The 20,078-nt window shown below is 41.4% G+C and overlaps 1 protein-coding gene across 1 annotated transcript in view; it reads right to left on the bottom strand.

The window, feature by feature from the left end:
• JAK3 (Janus kinase 3) overlaps nucleotides 1-20,078 on the bottom strand; it is a 49,067-nt gene that overhangs the window by 19,537 nt on the left and 9,452 nt on the right. Inside the window, exons 4-11 of the mRNA XM_060232538.1 lie at nucleotides 18,969-19,080; nucleotides 17,261-17,406; nucleotides 8,677-8,962; nucleotides 7,892-8,014; nucleotides 6,242-6,399; nucleotides 3,675-3,786; nucleotides 2,319-2,505; nucleotides 991-1,115 (exon numbers count right to left, since the gene is read on the bottom strand). Of these exons, the coding sequence (XP_060088521.1) occupies nucleotides 991-1,115; nucleotides 2,319-2,505; nucleotides 3,675-3,786; nucleotides 6,242-6,399; nucleotides 7,892-8,014; nucleotides 8,677-8,962; nucleotides 17,261-17,406; nucleotides 18,969-19,080 (1,249 nt within the window). The remainder of the gene's footprint in view (nucleotides 1-990; nucleotides 1,116-2,318; nucleotides 2,506-3,674; nucleotides 3,787-6,241; nucleotides 6,400-7,891; nucleotides 8,015-8,676; nucleotides 8,963-17,260; nucleotides 17,407-18,968; nucleotides 19,081-20,078) is intronic.

The following is a 20,078-nucleotide window of genomic DNA, read 5'->3' as shown; positions in this document are numbered from 1 at the left end:
CCTCTTTTCTTGTGTAAAACTTCTTCCCTAAAGAATATGGAAGTGGTTATGGGAACTTCAAATCTGGAGTCTTTCTAGCCCTGACCTGGATAGCCCAAGTTAGTCTGGTCTCATCTGATCTCAGAAGCTTAGCAGGGCCAACCCTGGTCAGTAGTTGGAAGGGAGACCACCAAGGAATACCAGGGCCAGGTAATGGCACACCACCCCTGAACATCTCTTGCCTTGAAAACCCTACCGCCATAAGCTGTGACTTGGCGGCAAAAATTATTTTGCAAAAGACAACAACTGTGGTTGAACTTTGGTGTGTGTGTGTGTTTGGGGAGCAATGTGTATCTTACCATTCATCTACTCTATTGCTTCCTAGTTGTAGATTTAAAGGGTATCCCTATATTCAGAAAAGGTGTTTTTATTGTGAGCAGGGCTTTTTTTGGTAGAAAAAGCCCAGCAGGAGCTCATTTGCATATTAGGCCACACCCCTGACATACCATTGCTTTACACAGGGTTTTTTTTGTAGAAAAAGCCCAGCAGGAACTCATTTGCATATTAAGCCACACACCCCTGACACCAAGCCAGCTGGAACTGTGCTCCTGTGCATTCCTGCTAAAAAAAAAGCCCTGATTGTGAGCTGAATCTCAAGGAGGGCTGAATCTTTGTGTTCAAGACCAGTCTACCGCCGGCTATCAGTTGCTGGGGACAGAGGAGGGTTGTTTTCTTTCTGCTTTGCTTATGGGAGACAAATGGCAGATCATTTATGGTGAACTAGAACAGACTCACTTTAGGTGTAATCCAGTATTTTCTGTACTTCAGCTGGGAAGCACACAAGTCAAATTGGTGTGTATGGCTATGGCGTGTATTGGCAATGATCTCAGCTGCCAAGTATGGGTGGAGGGAGCTTTCCACCCCACACTTTCCAGTAAGGCTGTCCACTGGTCGGGGACAGCAGTTGCACCATTAGGCCATTTGTCACTCTTATTATCCTCTCTCTCTTACCTGAACCAGGTTTTCTGCCTGGATTTTGTGGAACATCATCTGATTGATGGCCCGGCGTGGAATAAATGGAGAAGTGGGAAGCTGGTGGCAGCTGCCGCCCCGTGCTATCAGTAGGTTTGATTTTTCTGTGATGGGGGGAGAAAAGGAAAGAAGTCCAGAAATGAATGAAAATCTGCGGCAAAGGGTTCCACCTCCCCATTTTGATTCTAACAAACAGTTCTAACTTATGTATCCCTTCCCATTCAGTGATTCCCCCCACCCCCGTAATGTGCAGAAGAGAAAAATTCTCTTTTTTGCTCCTTTCTGTTAAGAATGCTGCCTTTTCTGCACTCTCATTTCCCTTGCTTGTGTGTTTCTGTTGCTTCAGGATCGCTTTGCCTCCTTCTGCACATATTTTGTTCCCTCTAGTGGCCAATTCGATATTACATTGTTTTATGTCAGGCATAAAAACTTGCAGGGAGATAAGCCAGACATTAAGTAATGTCATATTGAGTTGACCACTAGAGGGATCAAAACACATGGGGAGCAGAACTCCCTCCCCTAAAGCAGCAGGAACACAAGTGAGGAAAGTGAGAATACCGGAAAGCTCCATATCTGGGCTGGATCAGGCCACCTCAGTCAACATCCTGCAGAGGCCAGCCAAATGTCTCCAGGAAAGCCCAAGAGTAGTGTATGAAATCAACAGCCCTCCCTTGTTGCTTCCCTGACTAGTGTTCAGAGGCAGACTGTCCTTATGGAGGAGCCATTTAGCTATTGTTGCTAACAGCCATTGATAGATCTGCTTCTTCACCTTCTCCCATGAAGGTGTCTTATTTCCATTTAAAAAGAGCCTCACAAAAGCCCAGCTGGATCAAATCAAGGGTGGATCTATATAGTCCTTTTATCTTGGGGTAACTAGATGCTCCAATGGAAAGCATACAGACTATGCAAGCAAGGTCTTTCTTCAGTTGGTTGTTCCCCAAGCATTTGGTATTCAAAAGTATACTGCTTCTGAATGTGGAAGTTTCATTTTGCTATCAGTGTTTGTTATTACACAATTCATGTTGCATTGTTAATGCAACAGTGTGAGCTCTGCTGAATCAGTCCACGTAGGGGTGGAATTCTAGCAGGAGCTTCTTTGCATATTAGGCCACACCCCCTGATGCAGCCAATCTTCCAAGAGTTTACAAGGCTCTTTTTTATAAGCTCTGGGAGGATTGGCTACATCAGGGGTGTGTGGCCTAATATGCAAAGGAGCTCCTGCTAGAATTCCACCCCTGAGACCAAAGGTCTAATAAAGGTATTCCAGACCTAGGGGAAGTAAGTCTTGGCACCCCTTTTGAACTTACCTTTGGGTTGCGGGCAGCAATACTTGTTCAGCTGGATAGTCACCCCATCTACCTGGAGACTGAATTGCCGACAAACTCCCAGCAGCTCCTGTATGCTGCAGAATTTCTTGTGAACACCAACGGTTGAGAAAGTTCCATCTTTGTGCCTTTGGATGAGCAGGCTTTTGAAGTCTTTCCCGATTGGTGCCTGGGGGTGTAGGCATGGAAGCAGCCATGGGGGGAATGATCCAGACAAATGAGGATGGGGAAATGGGGCTTATCAGACTACCAGGTTGGGCACATTTATTTAGTGTATTTCTATTCTTCCCATTCCCTTTGGGCTCAGGGGGGAGCACAACATGTAATAAAACAATAAAATGCAATAAAACATTTTATGGACAGACAACTCAACAGTACTCAGAAAATTTCCATATCATCACAATATTGCCCATTGATTTCCATATGTTGTGACTCGCCCTGAGCCCACCTCGGTGGGGAGGGCGGGATAGAAATCGAATAAATAAATAAATAAATAAATATCATCACAATATTGCCCACTGATTTCAGCCTGGCATGGCTCTAGGGGTGCCAACCTCCAGCTGGTGGTTGGCAATCTCCTGGACTTTACAACTGATTTCCAGGTAACAAAGATCAGTTCATCTAAAGAAATGGCTACTTTGGAAGGTAGGCTGTATGGCATAGTAGTCCATTGAAGTCACTTTCCTTCACAAACTGTACCTTTCTCAGGCTCCATCCTCCCCAAATCTCCCAGTATCTCCCAAATCAGAGCTGGCAATCCTACCCAGATCTCAGAATCCATTCCAGAATCATGTTATAAGCGAGAATGTTTTCCCACTCACCTTTATTCTGTGAAAATGGAGGTTATGCAGTTCACCCCTCTTCTCATCAGTCATTTTCCCTGTTAGTTTGATATTTGAGATATGTAGCTGCAGGGCTTTTTTGTAGCAGGAACTCCTTTGCATATTAGGCCACCCACCCCTGATGTAGCCAATCTATCAAGAGTTTACAGTAGGCCCAATACTAAGAGCTCTATAAACTCTTATCAGGAGGATTGATCAGGAGGATTGGCTACATCAGGGGCATGTGACCAGATATGCAAAGGAGTTCCTGCTACAAAAAAAGCCCTGTGTAGCTGAAGTCCAGGACCTGTTTTATAACTTCAGCATTGCTAGACACCTCTAAAACAGCCACCCCCTCTTCTGCTTCCTGCCTCAGCGTCGCTAATCTGTTCCCTCCTTTCAGAATGAACCCTGCTGTTGATGTTTAAAACTGCTCTTGTTGCTTGGGTAAGCAATATTTCTGTCCCACCCCTTCACAGTAAGCCCGACTTGTAAGTTCCTAGACCCACTCCATCACCTCGATACAAATGGTGAGCAGGTAGCTGTCGAAATCTTCTGGGTTTTGGCGAAGCAAGTAGGATCCTGCCCCGTGGCCCATTGTCTTCAGTTTGTTCACTGCAAATTCTGACCTGCAGATAGATGAAGTGAGAGCAGTAATTTGGTAAAAATGTTCCTGACACAGATTCTGGGGTCCTGTGGTTGGACCACGAGATAATTCTTCATGGTGGGATGCACGTTAGTGGGTGTCCCCCAAAAGGCATTTTCCAGGGTCCTCCCAGCATCTATGTACTGTAATGCTCACTCTCTCATTTCCCCCCAAAGCTAAATTAAAATTATTCTCTAACAGGCACTGAGACTTCTTTAAAATCATGGCCTCAAATATCTCCCTTGGATATCCAGGTCCCATTTTGCCTAGTCTTGCTTTAGAACTAGTTTAGAGTAAGGCCTTTTCTGCATTCCTCGTGTGTGTGTTCCTGTTGCTTTGAGTTCTCCACCCCCTGTTCCGCATGTGTTTTGCTCCTTCTAGCTGTCGATTCGATATTACATTGCTTTATGTCCAGCATACCTCCCTGCATATTTAAACAGCAAATTTTTGTTCCTGACATAAAACAATGTAATTTTGAATCTACCACTAGAGGGAGCAAAACACCTGTAGAACAGAAAACACCCCCCTGAAGCAACAGGAACACACAAACAGGGAAAATGGGAATGTGGAAAAGCCTAAAGCCTGAATTAATGTAGAGCTCCCTTGAATCTGTGGACATTTCCGATTACAGATTCATTTAGGGTTTAAAAGTATTTGTAAGTTCAAAAGTATTTGTAATCTTATTTACATTATTTTATAGTCTGCCTGCCTCACTAAGACTCAACAGATTACACAGTGTAAATCAATATGAACAGCAGACTACAACATCCAGTAAATAGTACACAGTGGTAGTCTGCACCTCGGCTTTTTGTTTGTTTCTTTGTTAATTGTCTCAAGTAAAGTGGGGGGCCTTTGGAGGAATCTGATTATTTTATTCCTAGGATTTTAATGTTTTCTGAATTGTAATGGCTACATCAATGGTTGCCTTGGTTTTCTTGTAATGTGGTTTTTTTTGTATTTTTATGTGATATGTTCATGCATGTGAGTGTGCATGTGCACCCGGAAGTCATGGTGGCCTCTGGTGACTGACACCTATTGGGGTGGCATGGAAGATATTCGGAGAGATGGCTGAATAAAGCCTGCCTATGCCTCCTAACTGCTGGTATCCCAAGTAGGTCTCCCATCCAAGTACTTGCCAGGGTTGGCCCTGCTTAACTTGCGACATCTGACGAGATCAGGCTTACCTGGGCGATCCAGGTCAGGGTGTCTTGGTTTTCTTAATGTCTTAGTGCAGTTCATATTTTGCTTGACTTTTTTTAAAAAAAAATTGAACTGTGTCTAAAAACTTTCTAAATAACTTGAAATGGTTACTTTATCTAACCAGAAGACCTCTCAAGATTCAAGAGCCAATTTGAGCATGTTCAGAAATGGTGCTGTTTCGACTTCTAAATTAAAGGTTTAATTGCATTTGGAGTTAGTTGCCAAATCTGGCTTGGGAAATTCCTGCAGATTTGGAAGAGGTGCTTGGAGAGAGGAGAAGCGGAAGCTCAGTCCAGACATAACACCAAAGCTGCGTGTGTCCCCCAGGGGAACTGATCTCTGTAGTTTAGAGATTAATTGTAATTCTGGGTAGGGTCTTTTTTGTAGAAAAAGCCTATCAGGAACTCATTTGAATATCAGGCCACACCCCCTGATGTGACCATTGTTCCACACAGGTCTTTTTTGTGAAAAAAGCCCCCAGGAACTCATTTGCCTATTACGCCACACACCCCTGAAGCCTACTTGGGCAGTGCAGTTTATTAATGTTTTAGAGTTAGTTTTAGAAGTAGTCTAGTGGTTCTAGTGGTTAGAGCGTCAGATGGCAACTGGGTAGACTGGGGTCAAACCTGAGTCTCCCACAAAACTCACTTGGGCCACTTGCTCTGTCTGAGCCTAATTTGCATCACCAGGGGAGAACAATTTAACACCTTGGACAAAGGAGCTCAGGTACACTGCCTTTGAACACGGAGTTTCCATTTGAGGATTTGCTGGCTTAATAATCATTGAATGGCATTTCTCCATGCAGCTGGCCCTAGACTGTCTGGCACCCTAGGCAAGGTTAACTCCAGGTGTCCCGCCCCCTGCAATGATAATGTCCCCAAGTCACATGGGGGGTACCCAATTTGGCACACCCAGAGGGCCGACACTCTAGGCAATTGCTTAGTTTGCCTAGTGACAGGGCTGGTCCTGCCTCCATGGCCTTGTCCAGGACTTTAAAAAAAAAAAAAAAAAAAGCAGGAACGCATAGAAACGCAATTCTGACTAGCTTGGTGCCAGAGGGCGTGACCTAATATGCAAATGAGTCCCTGCTGGGCTTTTTCTACAAAAAAAGGCCCTGTCCCTGTCCTTCCTTACATGCTGAAGTCTGCCTTTTGTGTTTCAACCTCATTATTGCCTTGGCCTGATGGAGACAACCCTCTTCCACCTAATAGTGGTGGTGTGTGCGGTTCTTTGCTCACTTGATGGGCCCGTGGCACTGGTTCTCCAGGTTTTCAAGAAGCTGGGGTGGAGCCACTTCCTTGCAAAAGTAGTGCTGGGTGTCAACTGTCAGCCGGTAGTAGTTGTCAACCAGTGAGACGAAGGCCAAGGCCTCTCGCAGGGTGAGGAACTCCATCTCCTGTTGGAAGAGAAGCAACTAGTGCTGGAGAGGAACATCAATCATGGCTTCCCTTCCTGCAGCCACTTTTGAGTTCTGAGTAAGCAACAGAGTGGGAAAGATTCACTTCACATTGTTGAGGGTCAGATTGTGCTTGCTCTGAGGAGGAGCTGCTGTCTTCAGCTGCCTGTGAGAGCAGGGGATGACCTGGGAAATGGAATGAGCAGGTTCTATGTCATTTATTTGTCCTCAAGAATATATATGTAAGTGCCATCGAATCGCAACTGACATTGGAAAGTGAGAAACAAAGCTGGTTTGCCATTGGCTCTCTTGGCAGGGGCTTTCCTTGGTAATCTTCCATCTAAGTACCGACCCTGTTTTGCTTCTGAGATCTGATAAGACTTGGCTATATCATATCATTTCACATCCCTTTCAAGTATATATATCTCATAAAATACTTCAAGGGGTTGCCATGAGCATTAAAAATATTAAAAATGGCAAAAAAAAGAAAAGAGAAAGAATTTAATAGCATAAAACTTGGTACAAAATTGCTTCAAATAATTAATTAACGTGGTGAAGGAAAATGAATGAGTGTTGAAAAGCAGCAATACTCTATTTTTAAAGAATATAACGTAACAACCCAGAGGAAGGAAGGAAGGATGGAAGGAAGGAAGGAAGGAAGGAAGGAAGGAAGGAAGGAAGGAAGGAAGGAAGGAAGGAAGGAAGGAAGGAAGGAAGGAAGGAAGGGAGGGAGGGAGGGAGGGAGGGAGGGAGGGAGGGAGGGAGGGAGGGTAGTTTGGATGACAGAAGGACCAGAAACAGGGGTGGAATTCTAGCAGGAGCTCCTTTGCATATTAGGCCACACTACCTGATGTAGCCAATCCTCTTTTTTTGTAAGCTCTTGGAGGATTGGCTACATCAGGGTGTGTGACCTAATATGCAAAGGAGCTCCTGCTAGAATTCCACCCCTAACAGAAAGATAATACAAGGCAGGGGAATGTTTCGACCTAAGTCTTGACAAAATAAATTATGTATTTCTAAAATGAACCAGCACAGGATCTTGGTGTATGGAGTTCCAAACTCTTGGTGCCACAGCAGAAAAGACCTCATCCCTGGAGAGCCTTCTAGGAGAGCTTTGGAAGCTGAATCTAGGTTCAAAATGAGGTATCGTTTCTCTGCATCATATTGCTTTTAATGGGTATGGGAATTAACATTTAATTGTACATCCCAGTAGGAGAGGATATTCTGGCCATTTTGACAACACGGATGTTTGAGAACAGTTTCCCACTTAAATTTTGTAAAGATATGTGAGAATTTGCCAAAACATGAGGGGCGCATTGTCAAAAATGCTTGCAAATTTCCTTTTGTGTGTCCTGATTACAGCTCAGTTCTCATTCAGACATTGGGCAACTGAGAAGAGGCACTGAAACAGCTTGGGGGTGGGGAAGGAGGGAATTGGGAGAGAGAAATATTGAAGACCACCATGCCCCCCCCACCACCACGCCAAACTCACTAGGACTCGACTGTCTGTCTTGGTTATGCTGACAATACGGTTCTCTGCTGGCAGACCGTCTCGGCTGGCTTGCTTGATGCTAATATCAGTAATCTCGGGGAAATCACAAAATGGCTGGCAGGTCTGGAGGGATGGGGAAGAAGAAAATGACAAGAATTAATCTAGGCTAGAAATGAAATAAGTTGTGCACAGTTTTGTGATTATTTTTCTTAAACAATACATATCAACAGAATGAAGCAGTGGGAGCTGCAGCGGAATAGGAGAAATGGATGTGTAGAAAGAAGGGCTCTTTTGAATATTTCCTCTTGGGCTATTTCCACCCCCCTCCCGACAGCTGTCAGCCCAAATGATTTTAGCTCTACCAGGGAAACTTTATGGCACATGATTTTTGCTAGGCAATTCAATTGCCCTTCTCTCAGTTTAACCTGCAGCTCCATGTTTGCATTTTCTTTTTAGAACAAAAATTAAGAAACTATACGTAACATGTAGTTCAAGCTGTGGAGACTGTCCTGGACTTACATGAACAATTTTCATTTGGTGTACATAGATATGAGTTAGTATAAGCAGTAAATAAGTAGCTGGTCTCCTCCCACTAATATTCCCCAGATATTGTTGCTAGCGATGTCTAGAAAGCTCATTGTCCCCAAACCAATTCAGATTAGGATACTATACCATGAGATATGTTTTATCCCTAAATTAGCTTCCGTTCTGATTTTTTTTTCCACAGATCCCCTGACATCTCCATAAACTGAACCTGGAAATAGATTCAACCCTAATCTTCTCACCTCATCCTTACTGTGGCTTGATGAGATCCCTGTTTCTCCAGAGACTCGGATCACCCACTTAGCCTCCTTTGCCCCTGGGGTCCTGGTCAGGAAGGTCTCTTGTTTTGGGGCTCCTTGAAGACTCTCAAGCTCCATGAGGTACTTCAGCTTAAGAGAACGGCTTTCGGTCTGAAGCACGCTGATCTTGCGGAGGGAAAGGCCCACGTGGTGACGGATACGTTTGCGAGTGACAAAATTTTGTGTCTGCAGCTGGCTCCGCAACTTCACTGGAAGACAGGACTTGTAGCTGGACAGGAGAGATGGAGCAACAAGATCAGAAATTAGCTTACTTGCTTGAGTTGGAAGAAGGTAGCTGAGCCAGGTAGTAGCATACAACCCCAATATGTTTAAGAACTAGAAACTGAAAGGTGTGTAGAGTTGTCATGAGACTTGTACAGCCACCTCCTTCTCCTGATAGGATGGGTGGAGCCTAGCTGTGCCTGGTGATTACAAGTGGACCCTAATAAAACTCTCCTCAAGCAACCAGAAAAATTGTTGCTCTGTTTTCATGCCCTTTACTTTCCAATTTTGGCCTTCTGGTGGGAAACCCTGAGTAGGAGACTAAAATCCTTGAGATCTAGCAACATGAGTGATGCACATATCAGCCAGCACTGTGTAATAGTTAAGAATGGTGGACTCTAATATGAAGAACCAGGTTTGATTCCCCGTTCCCCCACATGAAATATGCTGGGTGACCTTGGGCCGGTCAGTGTTCTCTGAGAACTTCCTCGGCCCCACTCACCTCACAAGGTGCCTGTTGTGGGGAGAGGATTTGAGACTTCTTAAAGCAGAGAAAAGCAGGGATTAAAAACTTTTTCATCATCTGGTTGAGGCTGACATCTTAGTCTACTTGGGTGTAAGACAAGTCCTCCTCGTCTAATAAGGAATGGACAGGAGGGTTCTGAAGTGGCCCCAAGTTAAGTTTCCACAGTGCTGCCTTCTCACAAGGCATTGTGGGATCATCCTTTAACCTAGGGCTCCATATACCAAATGTGATTTCTGAAGCTGTCACATTTGGTATAGATATCTGTTTCAGAAACATTCACTTCTGGTCATGGTCATGGGCACCTTGTTTATAAATCCTTCATAGACATATCGGAAATTCTCTTTGAGAGCGTTTACTGTAGTGGTCAGGCCTCAGATTCAGTGGGTGCTCACAGAAGCGCAGCTCCTGAACCTTTCTGAGAGTTCCACCTCCTCCTTCTGAAAGTTCTACCTCCTTGTTCATTCAATAGTATTTCAGCTGCATAACAATCCCTGTATGAGCTCTACCACCTATTTTTCTGCAAAATGATCCCTGGTAGTGGTTAAGTTTGCGGACTCTTATCTGGGAGAACCGGGTTTGATTCCTCCACCCTCCACTTGCAGCTGCTGGAATGGCCTTGGGTCAGCCATAGCTCTGGCAGAGGTCGTCCTTGAAAAGGCAGCTGCTGTGAAAGCCCTCTCAGCCCCACCCACCTCACACAGTGTCTGTTGTGGGGGAGGAAGATAAAGGAGATTGTGAGCCACTCTGAGACTCTGAAATTCAGAGTGGAAAGTGGGATATAAATTCAATATCTTCTTCTTCTTTGCAAGACAAGAAAGAATTCTGCACAGACACACAAATCCTCAGTCACTGAGGTGTCTATTAAGTTTTTCCAAGTGAAAGGTCACAACCACCAGTGACCATATGGCTTGGCTTTAATAAGGCCCCATTTCACAAAGCACTGTAGTTTTTCAGTTTTCAAACGTTTTATTAATTTCAGAAAGAATGAGGGTAGGGGATAGGGGGAATAGAAAGTACAATACATTTTGACCTTATTCTGCATGAGAATACTTTCAAAAAATACAAGCTCACTTCTACTATACTTTCTTTACATAAATTGTCCCATATTATTATGTCTATAATAAACATCATCAACATTTTAAAATTTTATAGTATAAATCTTTTGTTAAAATTATCTATTAGTTTTGACAATTCTAGTAAAGGCAATTTTATAATATAAAATACAGGAAAGAAAAGAGAAATTAGTTCACACCAGAGAATCTTAAGAGTCTTGAATGCCTAGTCAGGCATAAAATTTCATCCAATATTTTCTTGCTTCTTCTTTAGATTTGCCAGTCAGCAGCTGGGATAGAAAGTCCAGCTCTGCTGTTTCCAAAATTTTTCCCACCAAGTCCATTTTCGTGGGAATTTCCTGAGATTTCCATCTCTGCGCTAAGAGAATTCTAGCTGCTGTGTTAATGTGTGCCAACAAATGTCTCATTTCTTTGGAATAGTCCTTAGGAAATATGTTCAATAAAAATAGTTCTGGTTTGAAATGGATCTGTGTCTCCATAATCTCCTGTAATAATTCATGCACCATTTTCCAATAGCCCTTCACCGTCTCACATGTCCACCACATATGGTAAAAAGCACCAACCTGTTTAGTACATTTCCAACATTTGTTAGACATATTAGTATAAATCTTACACAATTTCTGTGGGGTTAAGTACCATCTATTAAACATCTTATACAAATTTTCTTTAAAAGTTGCTGACCTAGTTAATTTAACGTTGAGCTTCCACAGTCTCTCCCATTCTTCTAATGTAATATTATGACCAAAATTTTTTGTCCATTGGACCACACAATCTTTTACAACTTCATCTTGTGTCTTCATTTGAAGTAGATACGCGTATAATTTGGAGATTAGCTTTTCCTGTGGACCCAAAAGAATTTTGTCAAATAAATATTGTTCTGTATTAAAACCTGTCACCTTGTCTTTGGCATATCTGGATTCAACTTGTATTCTCAACCACCAGTTCATTTTGATATCCATATTTTCCAGCTCTTTTCTGGTTTTCAATTGATTATCTTTTCCCAACAGATCACCATACCTATAATTCTGATTTGATTTTAGGAGATTTGGATGAGTAAATGCTTCTACTGGAGAAACCCATCTTGGAATTTTTTGATATATTCTAGTTTTTAGCTATGAACTAGTATGGTACACGGATTTTTGAAACCAGTGATTCTTAAAATAGGAATGGTAGTCTTTGATACCATAGATATGCATGGCATCCCATAGTAAGATCATGTCCTTCTAGCAATTGTCTCTTGTCATTCAGTAGTATCCAGTGTCTTACCCATAAAAGCGCAGAAGCTTTATAATACAATTGCCAGTCTGGAAGGCCCATACCTGCTCTTAATTTAGAGTCTTGCAGTGTCTTTAATTTGATTCTAGGTTTTTTGCCTTGCCAAACATATTTGGCAACCATCTTGTTCAGTTCTTGAAAAAATACTATTAAGAAATATTGGAATGGTTTGAAACAGGAATAGTAACCTTGGGAGGATATTTATCTTTATTAAGGTTATTCTTCCCATTAAAGATAAGTTCAAGTCGTGCCATTTTTCCAAATATTTTTTTAATTTCTTTAAGTAGTTTGTCATAATTATCTGTTTTTAAGTTGCTACACTTATTTGAAATAACACCTAGATATTTAATTCTTTTTTCATACAAAACCCCTGATTTTTGCTGGAAGGATTGAATTTGTTCCATCATATATTCTTTGTCAAAAATTTTGATTTATGGCCATTAATCTTTAATCCTGCCCAGTAACCAATTGTTTAAACTTATTTATGAGACAGTCTATTGAGTCCATCGGTTGTTCTAGTATAAAAACTAAATCATCTGCAAAGGCTCTGAGTTTGTACTGTTCATCTTTTATCACAGCTCCCTTTATACTTGTATCTTCCCTTATTTGATTATTCAGTACCACTAGAGATAAGATAAAAAGTATAGGTGACAATGGACAGCCTTGTCTTGTACCTTTTTGAATGTTGATTACATCTGTTAGTTCGCCGTTCACTGTCACCCTTACATTTTGTGAAGAATATATTGCTTCTACTGCTCTCAAGAAGTAATGATAAAGCTCAAAAGTCCATGGATGAGAAGATCATGGAGGCTAAATATTTCAGTTTTGAAAGATAAAGACTTTCTTAAAGAATCTAAGGTGGAAATGGAATCTTTTTTCAAACAAACATAACACAAGAGGTAAAGATACAAATAGTTTGGGACACTGCTAAAGCTTATTATAGAGGCCTTGCAATTAGATATAGTATCAAGAAAAAGAAAGAAAGAACTGAAAATTTTCAAAACTTAATGTCGCAAGCTGGAGAAGCTGAAAAGAATCTTAAAAAACAGCCAACAAAACATGAATTTCAAAAAAAAGTGAAAGAAATGCAACACAAATTCAATTTAATACTTATGGAGGAGATGGAGATTAAATTGAGGTATGCTAGACAAAAAATAAGCAAAAATAGACAAAAGATAAGCAAGTTCATAAAATAGATTTAGAAGAATACATCAACCAAAATAATCTCAATAAATTTACAGAAGAACAACAAAAAAATTTAAATGAGCCAATAACAATAAGGGAACTTGGAGATGCAATGACATCTCAAAAGAATGGTAAAACTCTGGGTCCAGATGGATTACCTGCAGAATTCTACAAAGCTTATGAAGGGTCTTTACTATTACCATTTAAGCGTCTTATTGAAAAGATTCAAGAGGAAGGCCGAATACTAGTTTCATGGCAAGAAGCTACAATATCTCTGATTCCAAAAGAAAATAATGATTTGAAAGATATTAAAAATTATCGTCCAATTTCCCTCTTAAATGTGGTTTATAAAATTTTTGCTGCAATACTGGCACAACGTTTGATAAAGTCCTACAGTCTATAATACATCATGATCAAGCAGGATTCTTTCCTAGAAGATATTTAAAAGATAATGTTCGTTGGCACTTTATGCTACAGCAACTGAAAGCATGGAATGTGGTGAAAACTTCTTGAGAGCAGTAGAAGCAATATATTCTTCACAAAATGCAAGGGTGACAGTGACATTATCGAAGGCCTTCTCAGCATCTAAACAAATTAAAGCCAGTTGTTTCTCTGGATGAGTTTCATAATATTCCAAGATATTACAAACTGTTCTGTCATACTTGCACATATTGATTCTTGACCAAGTTTGGTGGCTAGAGGAATAGTAAGTAAAGTCTTTGGAGTTAGGATATCTTGTTCTCCATATATCCACCAAATCCATTTCTTCTGCTAATTTCCAAAAAGTTGTTGGCAACTGAAGACCTTTACCTTTCATCTGTTTGTGCATTTTTTTGTCCAGTTGTCTGTCAGAAACTGCATTGAAGTCTCCTATTAGGCAATATTTTACATACTCCAAACTTGATAATTTAAGACACAAATCTTGAAAAAATTTCTCTTGATGATCATTTGGAGCATAGATATTTGCCAATAAAATTTTTTTATTATCCACTGTAATTTCCACTAATAGAATTCTTCCATCTTCAGAAGCATACTGCAATTGTGGGTTCAATTTATCTTTAATATATGTTGCCACTCCCTTTTTCTTCTTGTTCATGTCTGTTGCTGTAAATAAATTACCACGGTTTTTATTTTTCAAAAGATGTTGATCTTTAGTTAAAATATGAGTTTCTTATATTATATCCATTTTTGTCAAATATCTAAAAGTCTTTCTCCTTTTGGCAGGAGAGTTGAGTCCATTCACATTAATTGAAACTATTGAAGCCATTATGGGTTTTGCTTATCATTATCTTTCTTATCTTTTTTCGAATGCTGTCTTGTATGGTATCTCCGTGGTTCATTTGGATTCTCTTCACCAGAACTTTCTTCCTCCTCCTCCTCATTCTTCTTTTCCCTGCCTTCTTTTTCCTTCACTCTATCCAGGAAATTCTGAGCTTTAAAAATGGAGTTGATTCTGTATCTGTTCTCCTGGTAGGTAAAAAGAAGGCCTTCTGGCATTGGCCACATGTAGGATATTTCTCTTCCTCTCAGAAAGTCTGTTAATGCTTGATATTCTCTCCTCTTTTGTCTCACTGGCCAAGGTACCTCTCTTAGAACTTTCACCATGTTTCCAGCTATCATCATAGGTCTGTCTCTTACTTGCTTCAGAATGTCATCTTTGGTCCTCTTTCTTGTGAGTTTCAAATGAACTTCACTAGGTAATTTGTTTCATCTTGTATAACTCGGTGGCACCCATCTAACTTGATCAAACTCTTCTTCCATCCTCTGAGGAGTCACCTGTAAAATTTCAGCCAAGGCTTCACTTAAAATTTTCTGTAAATCTTCAGTTTTCTCTTCTGGTATAATTTGAAACCTCAACATGTAGGCGGCTCTATCTACTTTCAGCTGCAAGAGTCTAGAATCATGTATATTCTGTTCTTTTTCCAAATGCTCCACCTTTTGTATATTCTCTGTCACCTGACTGCCTAGTACTTTTAAGGCTTTGTTGGTCTCAGCTGCCTGTCTGCTATTCTCCAAAAGCTCTTGTTTAATCTCTGCCATCTGTTCACCAATATTGTCAACTTAACTGGTCAGCTGTGTTATAGCAGTCATTAAAGTGTTCTGCATTTCTTTCATATTTCCCTGCATGGTCATAAATTTCCCTGGGCCAGATGGAGCATTAGGCGAAGGAAATGGTGGCTTTCCTTCTCTGTTTTCTTTTTTTTTTACTGTTTCTTTGAAACCAATCCCAGCTTGAAACCAATCACAGCCACAAGTTCAATAGTGCCTCTTCAATGTTTGTTTTGAAACTCTATGTTCCTGTTTATAACAGATAAGCTAATCTCCACCAAGCAATCTCCTTATTATAAAATAGTTTTAAAAGAAAACAATAAAAAGATAACTTCTATCAACAATTTGTAGTAGCCAAAACAATGATAAGAATAATAATAAACAAAACTTTTTAGCCAACCCCACTAAATAGTCAATAGGCAAAACAATTCAGTTCACTGCAACAACAACAATTCTCTATTATAAATCCTCTAGCAATGCAGATTCAGATGAAATCCAAATCCCCACAATGTCTTTCAAATAACTTCAAATATCAGGAACTTCAAAATGTAAATTTGTAATCCAGGGCTGAATGCCCTATTTGTAATCTAAGAGTGAGGTCCAGAATTAAAAATTAAGCCAATAATCCAAACCAAAAAAAAAAAAAAGGAAATCAGGCACTCCTAAAAGAAAAGGCAAAAAATATAGAAAAAAGGAAAAAGTTCCCCTATTTGGTGATACAAAAAGGAATGAAGAATAAAGGGTGCATAAAAAAAAAGGAATCCCAAACCAAAAAATATTTAAATCATGTAAAAAAAATATTCCAGCCACACAATTAAGATACTGAAATGGGAGTTTGAGAGAGACCTTGGCTGGAAATTTCAGTTGGCTTATGAGGAAGCTGCAGGAGCAGCGGAACGCAATTAAAAACCGGTGGTTGCATGAAGGCAAGAATTTTTCCTTCGGAAGCCAACAAGCAACGGAGGGACTCCTTTGGAACTTTGTTGTTGAGTCTTAGTACTCTCTTTGTGAAATTAAGAGACTTTGAGGGGTCCTCCCTGAAATATTACATTTGAGACTTTTGTTTGGCTAAAATGTTCTGAATTTATGATAACCTTTGAATGTTCTTCATAATATATTTAATTTGTACTAACTATCTAAGAGTGTGATTTGCACAATATTTTTGGCATATTTGTATTTTGTATATTGTGCTACCATTGTCTTTTTCATATTACACATAAAAAGAAGGCAAAGAAAAAATAAAAACAAGTTTAAAAGGTTATATCCATATCATCCAACAAAAATAGATAAAAACCCACTTTGAAAAATTTATAAAGTTATTCTTCTTACAGCCAGAGATCCTTCTATATCTTATAAATCAATATCAGGTACCCACCAACCTTTGGAAGTTAATTAAAACTCTTATAAATTCATTCAGAGCACTTCAGTTTAAGCTTCAAAGTGTTTTTAAGCCAGCTGTCTTTCACATCCATACATACTTGCAAGCAAGCATCTTTTCCAAAATCCAAAACATTTTACTCCCCCAAAGAGGGTTTAAAGCAGATCAGTTAAATTCAGCCATCCAGTCTCTTACAAAACAAAAAGTTGGTATGGTCTCCTCATGCAGGTATTTTCAGTGTTATCAGGTTAGGCAGAAACTTTTATAAGCCGTAAGAGAGAATGAGGGAGAGTCCCCCCCCCCCTTCTCAGTCTTTAGCCCCACTTGAAATCTGCTTCACTCCTGATTCTCCTTCTTCCTGCTTGGTAGAGAAGTTGCCATTCAAGAAAATAGTAAGGAAAAAACAACACTTACAGTAGTAGAATCTTGATGTTAAAGGCATATAAGGTCCAAAATGTAGAGTGCGAAAGAAGAAAAGAAGAAGCCGGTGGCTGACCCTCTTGCCATTTAAAAATGGCGATCGGAACGATGGGGCTAGAGGCAAGCGGGATCGAGGAGCAGCTGCCTCCGCTGACACCCCCACTCTACCGCTCAAGCCCCTTCCCTTCTAGGACCCTTCCTGGGCCCCAGAATCGAGTCGTCCTTCGGGAGGACCCCTCTTTGGACCGATTTGAAAGCAGCTCTGGATGTGTCGGTTTTCCAGCCACATGTTGCTGAAACCAGAAGTCCCCAGCACTGTAGTTTTTTAGGAGTCCTGTTCACAGTGGCTGCACCATTTCTTCCAGAATGCCCCCTTTCCCAAACAGATAATATTCTCACCTGATTGTTCTGAGGGTCTCCTCCGGGTTCTGTTTCCTCTCCTTTGAGATTCGTAGCATGTCAAGCACAGCTAGGCTCAGACACGTCTCTTGGGACTCCAGAGTTAAGGGCACATCCATCTGTCCACTGAGGAAATCACTGCGGGACTGAGAAAGAATGGTTTCCCTCATGTGGCCATGTTCCAACAGTAGAAACAGTCATACAGCCATATTGGTCTGTGCAGAGTCCAAAACTGAGAATGAAAATTTTGCAATACCTTTTATTAGGTAGGGTTGCCAGCTCTGAGTTGGGAAACACCTGGAGATTTTGGGGGTGGAGCTTGGGGAGGACAGGGTTTGGGGAGGGGAGGGACCTCAGCAGGGTGCAGTGCTATAGAGTCCACAGCAGATGTTTTATCCAGGGGGACTCATTTTGATCACCTGGAGATCTATCATAATAGTGGGAGATCTCCAGGTGCCATCTTGAGGTTGGCAACCACAGGACCAACCAAGTTGCCACAAAACATTGTTCAAGCTTGTGAGCTCACCAGAACTCTTCATCAGACTGGAAGTGACAAAACTGTTAAATGGGACTGTTCCCTACTACTTAGGGAAAGCCCTAGTTTCCTAGTGAATTTCTGTCCCCATTTTTGTCCCTTGGGGATGCCTAGTGTGTGAAGAGGGTTCAGCTCCCTCTTTAAGACTCAATACATTGAAGCTGAGTGTGAAATTGATGCATCTCATCCAGGGCATTTTTTTGTACCAGGAACTCCTTTGCATATTAGGCCACACACCCCTGATATAGCCAATCCTCCCGGAGCTTACAGTAGGCCCTGTACTAAGAGCCTTGTGAAGCTTCTTTTGTAGCAGGAACTCCTTTGCATATTAAGCCACACACCCCTTATGTAGCCAATCCTCCTGGAGCTTACATCAGGCCCTGCATGAAGAGCCCTGTAAGCTCCAGGAGGATTGGCTACATCAGGGGTGTGTAGCCTAATATGCAAAGGAGTCCCTGCTACAAAAAAAGCCCTGAATTCTCTTCCATAGCATTAAGGCATTACACAGAGTTGCCACCAAGGACTTGCAGCTCTAATATGGCTGCTGGTCCCCACCAGGAACTTGCGTGAAACATAACACATAGTTTGTCCCTAACATATTATTGTGGAAGCACTTTTCATGATAGGCTGTTCAAATAATTCACATGTCAGGGCCCATTTTCTATAGAAGGTCATTAAGATCTTGAATATATGGCACTCATTGTGAATATTTTTGAGTGGCATCAGTTCTGAGTCAGGTCTGGAGGTTGTGGAGTTGGCATTTAGTTGTATGAATCATTCTGACCAACAGCAAGTCAAATGCTGAGTTTAGAAATTGTCACTGAGTCTAGAAATTGCAAAGAATGTGACTGAAAATCAGTCTTGCTCGGCTTGCTGTGTGCATTTACTTTTGTGCACATTTAAATGATTATGAGCCACATTTCAAGGGCCTGTGTAATTGGCAACATTTATTATTACATGAGCAGCCAGGTAATAGCTACTGTTTGGTGCATGCTCAAAAACTACTAAATTGCTGGGGATGATAGGAACTGCAGTCTTGGCCTTCAGAATGCCATGAAAACTACAATTCCCATCCACCCCACCAAGAAGTCATTCCGGGGAAAAGTAATGTACAGGAAATGGTGCACAGTCAACTGTTCCTTGAGAGGCATTACTAGAAACTGACATACTCACTTGGGCAAAGAGATAATCCAGTGTTGGGTAATCCAGTACAGGTTTCTCTTGGTCATTTGCTGGCCCAAACCGATATGACTTCCGTGGCCCAAACCAGTTGGGGAAGAAAAATCTGCCCAAGATATAAGATCCACATGCTTTGATGGAGGATTGGACTGGGAGGAATGAGGGTTTTATTTGAAATGAAACTTTCTAAAAGACCAGAGGTTTAAAGCAGAGAGGGCTTTCATCTGAAGTGGGGTCTGAACTATTGCTCTGCTGAGATGGAAGATCTGGATTTAGGGTTGCCAATCCCCAGCCGGGGGCAGGGGATCCCCCAGTTTGGAGGGTCCCTGCTTCAGGGTCATCAGAAAGTGGGGGGCGGGGAGGGAAATGTCTGCTGGGCACTCCATTATTCCCTATGGAGATTGATTCCTGTAGGGTATAATGGAAAATTGATCCTTAGGTATCTGGGGCTCTGTTTTTTGAGTTAGAGGCACCAAATTTGCAGCATAGCATTCTATGCCTCTCCTCACAACACCTCCCCCACAAGTTTCAAAAGAAGTGGTCCAGGAGGTCCAATTCTATGAGCCCCCAAAGCAGGTGCCCCTATCTTTCATTATTTCCAATGAAGCGAGGGCATTTAAAAGGTGTGCGGTCCCTTTAAATGTGATGGCCAGGACTCCCTTTGGAGTTCAATTATGCTTGTCACAACCTTCTCCTGGCTCCACTTCCAAAGGCCTCAGATATTTCTTGAATTGGACATGGCAACCCTATCTGGATTAGGGTAAGGATGGATAAGATGACTGTCTGAACTCCAGAGCAGCTAATAGAGGATATTTAGTTCATAGGCAGAGCAATAGACTAGGAAAGCCTCTCTTTAAATGTTCTTGATGTGACTTGCCAAGCAGCTGGGGGCAAGTCACTCTCTGACCACTTCCCCACACTGTGTGTTGTTATAAACATGACAACAGGCTGGTGGGGCACAAGAGCTCCAGAGCCTTATGTTCAAATCAGATAGTCTTGGTGCAGCTGTGATTGCCTCAGTAGCCTTCAGAAAGCCATGCTGTTTTCCCTCAGGTACCCCAGAGAGGCCTATGATGTTTGTGGGTTTAACTCAGCAAGGATAGA

Source organism: Heteronotia binoei, chromosome 2 (genome assembly GCF_032191835.1).
Source record: "Heteronotia binoei isolate CCM8104 ecotype False Entrance Well chromosome 2, APGP_CSIRO_Hbin_v1, whole genome shotgun sequence".
NCBI classification, from domain to species: Eukaryota; Metazoa; Chordata; class Lepidosauria; order Squamata; family Gekkonidae; genus Heteronotia; species Heteronotia binoei.
Note: the sequence above shows the minus strand (reverse complement) of the source record. Positions and strands in the feature narration are given on the sequence as shown.